At 47.1% G+C, this 14001-nt stretch overlaps 1 protein-coding gene across 5 annotated transcripts in view; it reads right to left on the bottom strand.

The window, feature by feature from the left end:
• The window catches only part of PDGFRA (platelet derived growth factor receptor alpha), a 50155-nt gene that overhangs the window by 9198 nt on the left and 26956 nt on the right, over window positions 1-14001 (bottom strand). For all 5 annotated transcript variants that reach the window (XM_084759714.1, XM_084759710.1, XM_084759712.1 and 2 more), the window contains exons 11-21: window positions 13304-13398; window positions 12751-12883; window positions 10500-10604; window positions 9290-9400; window positions 8905-9058; window positions 7633-7799; window positions 5121-5236; window positions 4670-4792; window positions 2091-2202; window positions 914-1013; window positions 698-803 (exon numbers count right to left, since the gene is read on the bottom strand). In XM_084759714.1, the coding sequence (XP_084615840.1) occupies window positions 698-803; window positions 914-1013; window positions 2091-2202; window positions 4670-4792; window positions 5121-5236; window positions 7633-7799; window positions 8905-9058; window positions 9290-9400; window positions 10500-10604; window positions 12751-12883; window positions 13304-13398 (1322 nt within the window). The remainder of the gene's footprint in view (window positions 1-697; window positions 804-913; window positions 1014-2090; window positions 2203-4669; window positions 4793-5120; window positions 5237-7632; window positions 7800-8904; window positions 9059-9289; window positions 9401-10499; window positions 10605-12750; window positions 12884-13303; window positions 13399-14001) is intronic.

Below are 14001 nucleotides of genomic sequence, written 5' to 3'. Positions count from 1 at the left end.
AGGAGCAAGAGCAATCAAGACTGACACACTGAAGTTCAGGTCAAAAGACACGAGGCTCCAGGGCAAACTACTGATGTTGCCCCTCAAGAAGGAAGGGAAACGGGCCAGTCTGTGGTGCCTGTTCTGAGATGAGATTCACCTCCCGAAAGTGTGTGGCTTCCCTCTTCAAGTGGTCAGCAGGATGCTGCTCTATTCATTTGCAGCTCCCATGTACGACCATGAAACTACGTTTGCTCCTTTGAACAATGCTTCCTGTGGCACAGAAAACCAGCTGGAGTCACAGATAACAGCTGGGATTGTCCCCACCACTCAGCTGGTAAGAGCCAGTTTCAAATGAATTTAAGTACATCCAAATGAGCAATTTAATGGCCTCAGATGTCCGGAGAGTTCTCTAACTGCACGGTAGCTGCAGATACCCGAATGTCTGGAGAATGAGGTGCCTACAGGTGTGAGCAGGTAAGATGGAAGCGCCCCTGTGGGAAGGGGAGGGGCCTCATTCATCACTGCTACTGGGGTCCTGCAGAGCACCCCCCCTCTCCGCCCCGAAGCCATGGTAACCAGATCACACACTTTGTGTCCTCCTTTGGAAGTGTTCTTTTCAAACAGTGCAGAAAAGCACTGCTTGGTGGCGTAACTGCCAGCTAGTCTCTCTCCCGTGTCCGCCTCCTCCCGCCCACTGTCACCGGCTCAGACCGACCTTTTTATACTGTCCAGGCAGCAGAGTCTCCACGATCTCACTCAGTTGGTAGAAGGAGGGTCTCTTCTCCGGCTCACTGTTCCAGCATTGCACCATGATCTCATAGCTGCAGGGGCAGAGCGCAGAGTGGGTGTGGGAGCGAAGTGTAAGACGGCAGCCACCCCCACGGACCCCGGGCATGGACGTGGCCCGTGCGTGGGTGGGGAGGAAACTTACACTTCACTGGTGGCGTGGTCGGGTCTGGCCATCCGGTATCCGCTCTTGATCTTATTGTAGAAAGCAGAATCAACCATCATGCCAGGGTAGGGAGTGCCACCTAAGAGCCAAGAAAGATAACTGAGTGACAGAGGGTTCCAACTTGTCCCACACGCCTTGAACACCGCAGCCCTCATGTCTTCTTCCTTTCTAAGAACCGGCAGGCCAGCATCTCCTTGGCTCCAGAGATGCTCAGACTTGCCATGGAAGTCTTGATTGGTCAAGTTAAAGCATTTGGGGCAAAAAGTATGCAACTTTAGGGAAAAAAATCACTAACACATTTAATAGTGCTTCCAGCTCCTGCATCTGCAAATACGAGCATATTCATAAGGCGGGGAGGTGTTCTAAGCCACTAAAAGTAAGAACGTCACTTTCATCAGACGTGTGCACGTAACTATAGCCAAAGTCAAAGCTCGGGCCTGAAATGTCAAGAGTCTGCTGTTTTGTGGGAGCTCAAGGCTTCAGGAAAAGGAGCCTGGGACAGACAGCAGTGCATGGACATTACAGCTGAGGTCAGGTCATGTACAATTCTCCCTCTGAAGCTCCCAAAACCAAGACTCCTGTGTCCTTCCCCTGAGCCCACATTTCTGCTTACAGGGTTTACCTCTAAGTATGTAACACATATGACCCCAAAGGTCACAGTCATTCCTCATAACCATTCGCTTATGACCATTCCCTGGCAGCAGGCACCTGATCTGTCCAGGCCCTGGTGACAAGTGACCAAATGTTAAGGAGCATTTCTCTCTTCAAGATGAGGAATTACACACCCTTTCTTGCCACACTGCCTTTCCCCTGAGCATCATGTATCGCCAGTTAAGGGAGAGGAAACTGTTGGCTGACTGTCTAATGGAGTCAAAGTGAAAAGGCAGGTGTCATCAGAGACACTTTTCATGATGGAAATATCACTCTGGCACCACCCAAGGGGAGAGCAAAAGGGCAGTGGCCAGGGGTGAGGAAGCAGCCCACAGAGACCACAGAGACCCCCTTCTGGATCTATTCGGCCTACATGAGACATGCTAAGGACAGACTTGTAGAGTAAAGCGGATGCAATACGCATCATCCTAGATGTGGGATGACCACATGTCCCTTCTAGGGCTACTCAGAATAAGCCACACAAACAGAGCAGTCAGGATCGTACCAAGGGAAAAGATTTCCCAGAGCAGAATGCCGTAAGACCAGACGTCACTCAGCGTGGTGTAGAGGTTGTCGAAGATGCTCTCGGGTGCCATCCACTTCACAGGCAGGAAAGTCTGCGGGGAAGGAGAGGGACGTTAACCCACAGACTGGGCTCTGAGGTCTGCGGAAGTAGAAACAGAAAGGGGTCCTCCCCCGGGGCTGGGAGGAACACATTAAAGATCTTGGTCTCTCATCTAGAGTCCCAATAGGATGTCCTCCCCTCTGTCCCAGTTTCCTGGTAAGTGAAGACTTTCATGGGACATGCCTCTTGGGCTAGTATGCAGATATAAGTGAGTATATACCATTTGACTCTTTCTGCTTCTGGGTTAACTCACTCATTATGATTATTTCTAGTTCAATCCATTTGTCCCATTCACCACAGTTGAGTGGAAAGTGGAGTATGACTTTCACACGCACACAAGAAGAGACTTGATACCCTATGAGCATATAAAGGGGGAGGAAGTCCCCCTCAGTCACAGTCATAGGGGAGGGGAGTAAGGGGAAAATGGGAGGGAGGGAAGAATGGGAGGATACAAGGGATGGTCTCTCATGTGTTTGCAGTTCACCCCCCAACTAGGTAGGTTTTGTGTGTGTGTGTGTGTGTGTGTGTGTGTGTGTGCGTGTGTGTGTGTGTGCAAGTGCTTGTTTCCCATGTGAATATATATGGTAGCCAAAGCCCTCTGCTGTTGTTCCTCAGGACACAGTCCACTTTTGTTTGTTTGTTTGTTTGTTTGTTTTTCTCTGAGAACAATCTCTCACTGGCCTGGGACTCACCAATTCAGCCAGACTGGCTGCCTTGCCCAGGAGCCCCAGGGGTCTGTCTCTGCCTCACTGGGATTACAAGCATGGGCCTCTATGTCTGGCTTTTTGCATGAGTTCTGGAGAGCAAGCTCAGGCACCCACGCTCACACAGCAAGCTCTTCACTCACTGACCTGTCTCCCTAGCCCCACTGGTTGGATTCCTCATGAATAACAAACAAGGAATGGTCAACATCACTTCTTATCTCTTCTGAATGAATAATGTACTAAAATATTTAACCTTCAATTTACCAAGAAAGTGTGACCTTTGACTAGGCCTGTCCTCCTCTTTTCAGGTAACCATAGGAACAAAACCAGGAACAGATACAGCAACTGGGAAACCAGTGACAGCTTCCAAACTGTAAGAAATACGTGATGATGACTTTTCCACCACCAAAAGACAAGACACTGAGATGTGTCTCTTTTGAGAAGGCGGTCCAAACTTCAGGTGAAATACCAAGTGTGGTCAGAGACCTGATGCATCAGGCTTCTTGCCAATACCATTCACTCCCTGCCTGCCCCAGATTACTAAGAAAACATCAGACATTCATCACCTGAGGTGAGAAATCACTTCCACTCAAGTCTGGCAACTTATCCAGGGTGCCTGGGAAGAGGCACGGCTATGCTCATGAGCATGAGTCTGGGCCACAGAGCATGGACAGAGGCCACTGTCCCTCCCTAAGCAGATGCCACGGCCCTAAGAGCTGTCTTACACCAGTGGAACAGAGTGACACACAACTGAACCTCGGGTGGCAGATGTATCCTAAGCCACTCGTGTGTGGACAGCTTGAAGGGTCAGGAGTTGGGAGTGGGGGCCCAAGTACGTAATGAAATGATCTTTAAAGAAACTGTAGCATTCTAAATCCAACCAGTCCTAATGTTCTAAAGGTTAAGCTTGCCTGTTGGAAATCTGATAAGAGCTTAAAAACTGGAGATCTTTCTGGAAACACACTCTTGTATATTCATGTATACTGAATATTGTATATTATTTATCAGGAATTAACACGTATTGGGTGTGTCCAATTGTTTTTTGTTTTTTTTTAACATATGTGGCTATCTTGCCAGCATTCTGCAATGTCTACACACCAAAGCCTGCCTAGAGCACATGGAAGCGGAAAAAAAGGGCATCAGTTCCCTATACCTGTAGTCACAGATGGTTGTGAGCTGCCACGTGAGGCCCGGGAATTGAACCCAGATCCTCTGGAAGAGCAGCAAGTGCTTATCTTAACCACAGAGCCATCTCTCCAGCTCCTGAAGGGTGCGTCTATGTGCCAAGCACCATTTTACAGCACTTTATGTGACGTACCTTAGGAAATGGGTGATGCTACAAACTGAGAAACATGAAACAGACAATGAACTTGACCAAAGACGAGCCCTAGGTACCCGGTGGGGCTGATCCCCAGCTGTCTGATGCTTAAGCCTAGGCTTTCCCCACTGAAACCTCTGGAGCCAACTAGCGAACCTTGTGGACCAATTTCAGAATCCAGACTCCTGAATTAGCCAGGCACAGTGGTGCACACCTAGAATCCCAGCTCTCAGGAGGCAGAGGCAGGGGGATCTCTGTGAGTCCGAGGCCAGCCTGGTCTGCAAAGAGAGTCCAGGGCAGCCAGGGCTTGTTACACAGAGAAACCTTGTCTCAGGCCGGGGGTGGGGGAAGGAAAAAGACTCCTGAATTTAAAAACAGCACAACTTCAGAGAGTAAAGAGGTGGGGGGGACAAGCAGTAAGGGAGGAAGGGACATACGCTGCCTTTTGACACGTAGTTAGAATCATGCATGATGTCTCTGGCCAGACCAAAATCACAAATCTTCACAATTTTCCCTTGGGCCAGAAGGACATTGCGGGCAGCCAGGTCCCGGTGGACGCACTACATGGGAGAGAAACAAACAGTGTCAGAATGGCTCCAGCTGAAGGCAGGTGGCAACAGTCCTGCAAAACTGGCCACTCCGTGGTGGTGCTTAAAAGGTGGCAGGCAGGAAACACTTGCCCTCCCCTTCCTGGCTCCTCCTAAGGGACAAAGGGTCCCCAAGGAAAGGCAGACTCCAAGCCAGTTAGGGAGTGACAGATGTAGGTTAAGCTTGAGAAGCCACTGTTCCTGCAGCTGCTCTAAAATCTTCCTCATAGCATCGCTTTCCATGTCTCCTCCCTCTGGAGCTATGGCTGGGTCTAGAGAGGTCTCTGTGCCTTGAACTTACGTTTTTCGAAGCCAAAAATTCCATTCCTCGGGCCACTTGATAGGTGAAGCTCAATAAATCCAGCAAGGTCAGACCCTCGGAGTCGTCATCCGAAAGGAGGTTTTTGACTTCGGAGTCTGTGGGAAGGAGTCAAATATGTTGTTGGTGTTGGGTGAGAGCATGGGGTCCCCAGTATGCCAATACCCCCTGGGATGGCAGGTGGCAGAAGCGTGTCCAAAGATCTCTTCCAAAAGCATTTTCTCATAGGTTTTAGACTTCACAGGGTACAGAAATTATGCAAAGGAGACGTGGGTGTGGCTCAGTGGTTATAGCATTTGCCCAGCATGCATGAGGCACACATTGCAGCCCCCAGTACTATAAAGGTAGAAAGAAGAAGTAATAGTTCTTTCTTCCAAAAGAAATACACACAGGTTGAGCGTTCCTGACCCAAAATCCCAAGTCTAAAATGCTTCAGACATCCAAAACTTATATAGCACCAGTGTGATAACAAAAGTAGAAATGCCCATGCCAGACTTCATGTTACAGATCATAGTCAAAACAAAACACACTAAAATATATATATATATATATATGGTATAAAATTACTGTCAGCTATGTGTCTGAGGTGTGCATGAAACAGATATAGATTTGTACTTAGATTTGGCTCCCAACCCCAAGATCTCTCATTATGTATATGCAAATATTCCAAAATCTGAAAAAAAAATTCAAAACACATTCAGTTCCAAGCATTTCAGATAAGAGACACCCAGCCTGCATGCACAGGCACATACCCGGAGAGGGGCGTAGTTATACACACAATGATTAGTCAATTCAACCACCTCAGAATTTTGTTTGCCCTCATTTCCATTTTCCACCTAGTCATATGACCTCTGCCATCTTGGAGACTTCATGGACATGCACACACATACACACACACACACACACACACACACACACACACACACACTAAACTCCTCTGAAATTTTTGAAGCTTGTTTCATTTCTCTTTTACTTTGTGTATAACTTGCCAGTTAAATCAACTACGGGACAAACCAGGCAGCCATCTGGAAGGACAGTGCCCCTGATCAGGCCTTGACCTCCCCTTGTATCTCGTCCACGTTCCCCCATTGATGCCATCTGGACAGGCCCCAGGGTTTTTGAGGATGGCGATCTAGGCCAGCAGTTCTCTGTCCTTCTTGACGACTTTCAGGCCAGTGATTACTGGCTTAGGCCATTCATATTTTTCTCAGCCAGCTAATGGGAAGGCCAGAAAGCTGTGGTCTGCCTGCCAGCGGGACTCAGGCCGAGCGTGACTCAGGTCCCCTAACTCTGGTGCCAAGTCCACCAGCTCTGCCTGGGAAGCAATGTAAACTATTTTTAACCATAAGGGAGCGGGAAGGAAGCACTGGTTCCAACAACTCTCACCGGATAAACGTTAAGAAGTGTTTGGAAGTTCACCCATTTGGCAATGTGAAGTGAATGGAGCTGCAGATACGGAAACTACTATAACATACTGAATTTTGCAAAACAAGCACGTATTTTTTTTTAATGGATTGTACCTTTCACTTAAGAACTCCGAAAGCATTCAGAACATATTAGAGAATTTTTTCAAAACAATTTCCATGGCAGCTCTACAGTTTTACAGCAGCTGATGAGAGGTTCAAGCCCTCCCCTCCCCCACAGCCAAATCACAGGAAAAGCGCAGGCCTATCGAGACACTGCTCATTTCAAGTGTGTGGTTAAGCTTGAGCCCTGGAGTGGCCACCCCCGAGCAGGCGTGAGGTGGTCCATCTGCCTGGGCATCACCACGTGGCACCCTGCAGTTTACAAATGAACTCATCCCCCACCATATAAGCATCTGTTTTCAAAACAGAAGGGGCTGCTCTCAAACAAAAGTCAATAGAAACACTTGTCAAAATGTAACCTCAAACTGTCTGCTTGCCAGTTACTATCACAAATTGTATGTTAGGAAAGCTAACAGCAAGGATTATGGAGCTCACCGGAAAAACATTCAGGAAACAATGTAAAAACATTCAGGAAACAATGTAAGATTGCCAACTTTCGGTTTGGCCATTGAGAAAATACCAAGTATCCACCACTTTTTGTTTTTTGTTTTTTGTTTTTTTAACAAAAGACATGTTAACAAGAAAAGATCATTATAGCAGAATGAATTATTTATTTAAAGCAACTACATTTAAAGTTTGAGAAATGGATTACATTATATCTCTCTTTATTCTTTATCATTATTTTTACAATATTATATACCTTTTTTTCAGTGCCAGAGAACAAACTGCATACACACCAGGCAAGCAATATACCATTGAATTATGTCACCAATCCTTTGTCTTTCTCCTTCTCACTCACAGACCACAAATCTACCAGACGATGTCTAGGCCCAGCTGTGCTGGCCTTCACTTAGGCATCACACAGCTTGGCATGGCTCCCTCCCTCCCATCCTGGGCTCCCCTCCTCCAAGTAGCACGTTAAACCACAGAGAGATTGTATTTGCCAGAATGAGCACAGGCATTTTTACCTAGCATAGATTTCTTCTTGTAGGAGGCTGGCCGGTCATACAGCGATCTCTGGATGTCGGAGTATTTAGAAACCTCTTTCCTTTCAAGCATGGGGACATACTGTGTGGTATCGGCTTGCTTCATGTCCATGTAGTCACCATTGTTTTCAAAAGATAAAATCACATAACTGAAAAAAAAAGATAAATAAATTTCACCCCAGGTGGCCTCTAATGCACTCACTCAGTAGATAACTAAATGCATCCTGATGTGAGTACCTACAGTGCGCCATTACCTGAGGGAGGGACCACAGACTCACGGATGAGCATAAATCATCTCCATGTGCACACTGCACATGGGATGGTCCAGGGAGACAGATGAGCATTAGTCAGTCCTGACTTCACGGGCCTTCTCAAACCCAGGTTTGCTGGGAAGGGAGGATGATAAGATGGAAGGAAAATGTCCTTCTGGGAGGAAGCAAGCACTCCTAAAGAGTCTGTAAAAACTCAATACTATCTAAATAGAAGGGAAAGGCTATAGGGTCAACTGCGCTCCACAAATGGTGGCTGCCACAGTTCCTCTTGTGTTTTACTTCTCCGTCTTCCATGTCATTCCTCTACGTGTCCTCACAAGAGCAGAGACATCCCCAAGAGCCACAGGGAAGCTGGGGGTTGCAGTGCATAAACATACAAAATGCTTAGGGTCAGCTACATTGAAGAGTTCATGACAGGGAGACAGTGACCATTGTCCCCAGCCGGTTCAGTAGCCACATGGCCCTGTGGCTCAGGCAGACAGTTCCTCCGACCCAGTGAAACACCCCTTCGGAGCCCATTAAATAATTTAAGAGCGAAGGAGGCCTTTGTACTTTCAGGTGTCTTTACAGCCACTTGGAAGTTTTAACAGTCAAGACAAGTGACTATCCCCGGTCCAGGTTCAGAAGGGACCAACAGCTCAAGCCTGGAGATCCTCCAACAGCTCCTCGCTAGGCACAAATGGCATCCTTTGACACAACTGCATTTACATGTCCTGAGGAATCGCACGCAAAAAAAGGGAATGGCCCCAAAAAGGATCCCAGCCCCCACTGTCATTCAAATCCATCTGTACAGCCTTTCCATGCAATGATCTAGTCCAAAGCACCTGCAGATACGCATCCATCTACACTAACATGGATGTCTAGGCAGGCCTAGGATCTCGGAGGCTGGCCTAGCATCTGCAGGCCTGGTATCTGCCAGGACAGGATTTTCTCCACCTACGAGGCTTGTGACGAGGACACAGCAGGCTCCCTTCCTACTTACCTCCTTGTGCTCTCATCTGCAGGGTTCAATCCAAAGATGTCCAGGTCTTTCTTTGGCTTCTCTGGGTGTCTGCTCATGAAGCTATCTCTATTCTTATGCAAATAGTTGACCAAATCCCCATAGAAGCAGTACTCAGTGATGATGTAAATGGGGCCTGAGGGACCAAATAGCCGGGTATAAAAATGGAGAACACAAAGAAGCCATGATACTCAGAGCCAATGGCCTTCCAAAAAGCCAAGGGAACCAGTGGGCTCTACTTACTAGCTCTATACTCATGAGGCATGTTTGGGGTGCACAGAGAGGAATGTGTACCCTGGACTGGTTCAAAAGTTTTCACAACCAAGAGTGTTCCCGGCATACCTTCACCCCGGGTCAGGGAGCCTACCTGACTTGGTGCAGGCCCCCAGCAAATTCACAATGTTCAAGTGTGGTCCCAAGTGGGTCATTATCTTCAGCTCAGACATGAGAGCCTGCTTTTCACTGGATCTGGCAGTGGCTGTTGAGGTAAACCAGATTTCAGTTCAACTCAGCTACCAACCCCTGGTTCTCAAACAAACACATCTAATCTTTAGAGTCAGTAATACTTATTTACCAAGCGTCTAAAGGAAGAACACTAGATGGTCTCCTCAGCCTAGACTCTGATGACTGTACACAAATTCATATGGAGGCTAGAAGTTGGCATCAGGATATCTTCAACTGTTTTCCCAGCTTATATTTTGAGACAGGGTCTCTCACTGAACCCAAGAGCTGGCCAGTGAACATCCAGGATCCACCTGTCTCTTCCTGCCTCCCTACAGTGTTGGGGTTATAGGAGCGCTGCCACCACTTCAGGCTTCCTGTATGGACGCTGGGGCATCGGAACTCAGGTCCTCATGTTTGCACAGAAAGCATTTTACCCATTGATTTGTTTCCAAGCCCCATAGTCCCCAGTCTTAAGGATTAAAAAAAAAAGGCACTAGAAATGAGAGCATCTGATGTAAAAAAAAAAAAAAAAGATTTATTTCTTTGGGTATATGAATGTTCTGTCTTCCTATATATCTGCATGACAGAAGAGGGCATCAGACCACATTATAGATGGTTGTGAGCCACCATGTGGTTGCTTGGACTTGCACTCAGGACCTCTGGAAGAACAACCATTGTTCTTAACCACTGAGCCACCTCTCCAACAAGAACATCTGATTTTTAACAATGAGAGAGATGAGCAAAAAGAAACTTAATGGGACTCAGGCGTGGTCATGCACGCCTTTAATCCCAGCACTCGGGAGGCAGAGGCAGGTGGATCTTTGTGAGTTCGAGGCCAGCCTGGTCTATAAAGGGAGTCCAGGACAGCCTAGGCTACCCAGAGAAACTCTGACTCAGAAAAAAAAATCAAAAAACAAAAACAAACAAAACAAAAAAGAAAGGAAGGAAGGAAGGAAGAAAGAAAGAAAAGAAATGAGTAAAAAGAAACCTAAGGGGAGGTGGCAGGGAACTAAGCCTAAATCCACATAAAACTTAAGAGTCCAAAGAATCACAATATATTGTTAAATTTAAATTTACTATCAAGTTATTTAATATCTCCATGTTCAAAGCATCCCTGGGGGAAAACCACTTACGTTTGAGCATCTTCACAGCCACCTTCATAACAGGCTGGGACCGGCTTAATCCATAGGCTGTGCCTTCAACCACTTTCCCAAATGCACCAGATCCCAAGATCCGACCTGCGGGCAAACAGAGCCATCAACACCAGCTCCACGCTGCTCTGCTTTACCAGCAGAGGCCAGTGCACAAGGGGTGTACAGCTGGGTGGGTGTTTTTCCTGTATTGAGTCAGCCTAATTATTCCTCCAAGTCATCACGTCAAAAAAGAATTGAGCCCACAGGGAAGGAAATTAGTGTAATTGCTTTTGTCAAATAACATTTGCAATGAGAAGGAAAACACAGAGGAGAGAGAGGCGCTCACAGCCCTCCCTGGTGTGAGCATGGGCTCCTGCCAGGCCCTGGGCTCCTGTGCACTTGCCTCCGTGGCTTCCGCCCAAACCCCCTGGCTATCCACCCTTCTGTTTCTCACATGCATACAGAGGCAACCTTTGCATTAACAAATCCTTAACCACTGGAAATCTTCAATATCCCAAATGCCACTGATTCTGAGGAATGCACAACCGAAAACTTGAACTAGTCTCTTTTGTCATAACGGAAGTTCCCTGGACCAGAAACCGCGCGTGCGTGCCAGCTCGGCCCTTCTTTGTGTAGGGAGACAAAGAAATCAAAACTCTTGTCTCCAAGTTTTAAAGAGACTGCGGTCTAAGGGAGCCATTTCCAGGAAGCCAGTGTGATCACGGGCAGCCCAAGCAGAGAAAGACGCCAAAAGTGGACACGCCCTCTCTTCCGGTCTGTGCTTCCGGCAGCCATGACTGGAAAGATGCTGTTCCCCCAGCAACTTGGCCTTGCCAAGGAAACAGGGACAAAGCGATGGGCAGCAGCGGCTTTACTACCTCTCACGGCCCATTTTGTTACTTTTTAAGGTCTCTAAGCTCTGCATGCCTTTTTTGGAAACCGTGGCGAAAAACACAATAGAGAAGCACAGATGTGCGCGGGAGCTTTGCTTGCCTTGGGCTTGAATGACTGTAAGATTTGCGCTCTGTTGTACTTTGGAATGAGACAGACCAATAACTGAACACTGCATCTGGTGAGCCCCTTGACCGTGTGATGTGACCTCGAGGGCTAGCTTCCTTTTGCCTCAAGGCCTGGTTATTATTTATTAGAATGTGATATAAAACTCATTGGAACTTCATTTTGGGGCCTCAACCTAGGATTGAAACCTTAGAAATGTGTGACCAACAGTCTTGATTTTTATGTTTTGCTTTAAAGTGTGTGTGTGTGTGTGTGTGTGTGTGTGTGTGTGTGTGTGTGTGTGTGAGCTGTTTGGGGGTTTTTTGAAACAGGATCTCATGGGGTGGGGCTCAGGCTAGTTTCAAACTCTCTATGTAGCTAAGGATGATCTTGAACTGCCGACCCTCCCGCCTCACTGGGATCAGAGGCATGCACCATGACACCAGCATATGTTTTTACATCTTACATTGCATATAGGTACAGAAGTATTTTATGAATCCTCAGAACGGATTATAGCACACTGAATTATCTCACTTCTCAGCTAGCCCTCTATAGTCATGGAGACTTAGCTCCTTTTTCCATTGTGATATCTTTACAAGGCCGAAAACATTCTAATGATACAATTAAGAATTTCTTTCAGCCTGGTCATGGTGGCGCACGCCTTTAATCCCAGCACTCAGGAGGCAGAGGCAGGTGGATCTCTGTGAATTCGAGGCTAGCCTGGTCTACAAAGCAAGTCCAGGACAGTCAAGGCTACACAGAGAAACCCTGACTCAAAAACCAAAAAAATAAAAAATAAAATAAAATAAAATAATGTATATATTTGTATTTTGACATAGGGTCTTATGCAGCCCAGGCTGGCCTGAAATCCTAATTTGCACTGAAGTCATGATCTTTCTGCGTCCACCTCCCCTACCCCAAAACCATAGGCATATTCTACCATGCTCAGTTAATTAACTCCTTTTTCAGTTCTGGGTACAGAATCTGGGGCCTTTCAAAGGTGAGACAATTTCTCAACCTTTGACTTTCCCTTCTCAGCCCCAATGAGCTCTTGCTCAAGATGTCTATGTAGCCCAGGCTGGCCTTAAACTCACAGTCCATCTTCTTCAGCCTCCCCAGTGCTGGGATGAAGAGTGTGAGCCACCACCCCCAGTCAGTGAGTAGAGTTCGATTCCTTAATTCTGCCCCCAGATCTATAACTATAAGCCATGTAGGTGATACTGGAGTCCTGGGGGTCGCCCTCACAGAAACGTACCGAGCACCAGTCCATCCCTCGGGAACTCCCATCTGGAGTCATAAGGCAGCTGCATCGGGTCCACATAAATGTACTCGTGCCCATCAGGGCTGATTGACTCGATGACTCTCCAACGGATTTCGTACCGTGGCTTCTGTAATGACCAGGGCAGGTAAATGGTAAATACCAGAGTCTCCAGGCAACCGAGCTTCACGGCAAAACCAAAGGACTGGGCCCAGGAAGGCCTATCACGGTCCACCATACATGTGCCTAACACAGTCCACCACACAACTTATTAACATGGTCTACCACACATGTATCTAACACAGTCTACCACATGCATATGTAACACAATCTACCACACACGTATCTATCACAGTCCACCACACAACTTACCTAACATGATCTACCACACATGTATCTAACACAGCCCACCACACACATATCTAACATGGTCCACCACACATGTAATTACTAAGCCCCTTCTCTGAGCCAAGCACTGCAAGAGGCAGCCATTCTCATTCTAATGGACCAAAAAAACAAAAAACAAAACAAAAAACAAAAAACAACCCACCTGCTTCCAAATGACAACCAGGACAATGAGAGAGACGATGACAATCACCAGTAGCACCAGCACCGCAGCCGCCACTGTGAGTTCAGAACGCAGGGCTGGGGTGCAAGACAGAGACACAGCAGAAAATTTCCTCAGTTATTCGGGGAGCTGGTCGAGGGGGCAGAAAGGAAGTGGCTGGGCCAGACTGGGAAGTCTCCCTGCTGGTGGGGGTGGGGGAAAGTATCCACGGTCCCCAGCTCAATTTAGGGGTGGCCTATACTATCTCTCAAACACTTGAACCCATGAAATTAAACGCGATTATTCACTTTTTTCCTCTTGGGCAGTTTGAATAGACAATGAGACTGAAAATAAGTTGGAAAGGGCTTTATTTCAGAAATATCAGCCTCCTAAGCTTCATAGTAAAGGTGAATTTGAAGCATGGTGTTTTGCCCTTTGTTCTTCTTTCTTTCTTTCTTTCTTTTTTAAAGGTTTTTTATTATTATGTATACAGTGCTCTGCCTGCATGTACACCTTCAGGCCAGAAGAGGGCATCAGATCACATTACAGATGGTTGTGAGCCACCATGTGGTTGCTGGGAATTGAACTCAGGACCTCTGGAAGAACAGCCAGTGCTCTTAACCTCTGAGCCATCTCTCCAGCCCCTTTTCTTCTTTCTTTTGCCTTCATTCCTTCCTTTGTTTCTTTGGAAGACCAACCTG

Source organism: Acomys minous (genome assembly GCF_964271855.1).
Source record: "Acomys minous genome assembly, chromosome: 15".
Lineage (NCBI taxonomy): Eukaryota > Metazoa > Chordata > Mammalia > Rodentia > Muridae > Acomys > Acomys minous.
Note: the sequence above shows the minus strand (reverse complement) of the source record. Positions and strands in the feature narration are given on the sequence as shown.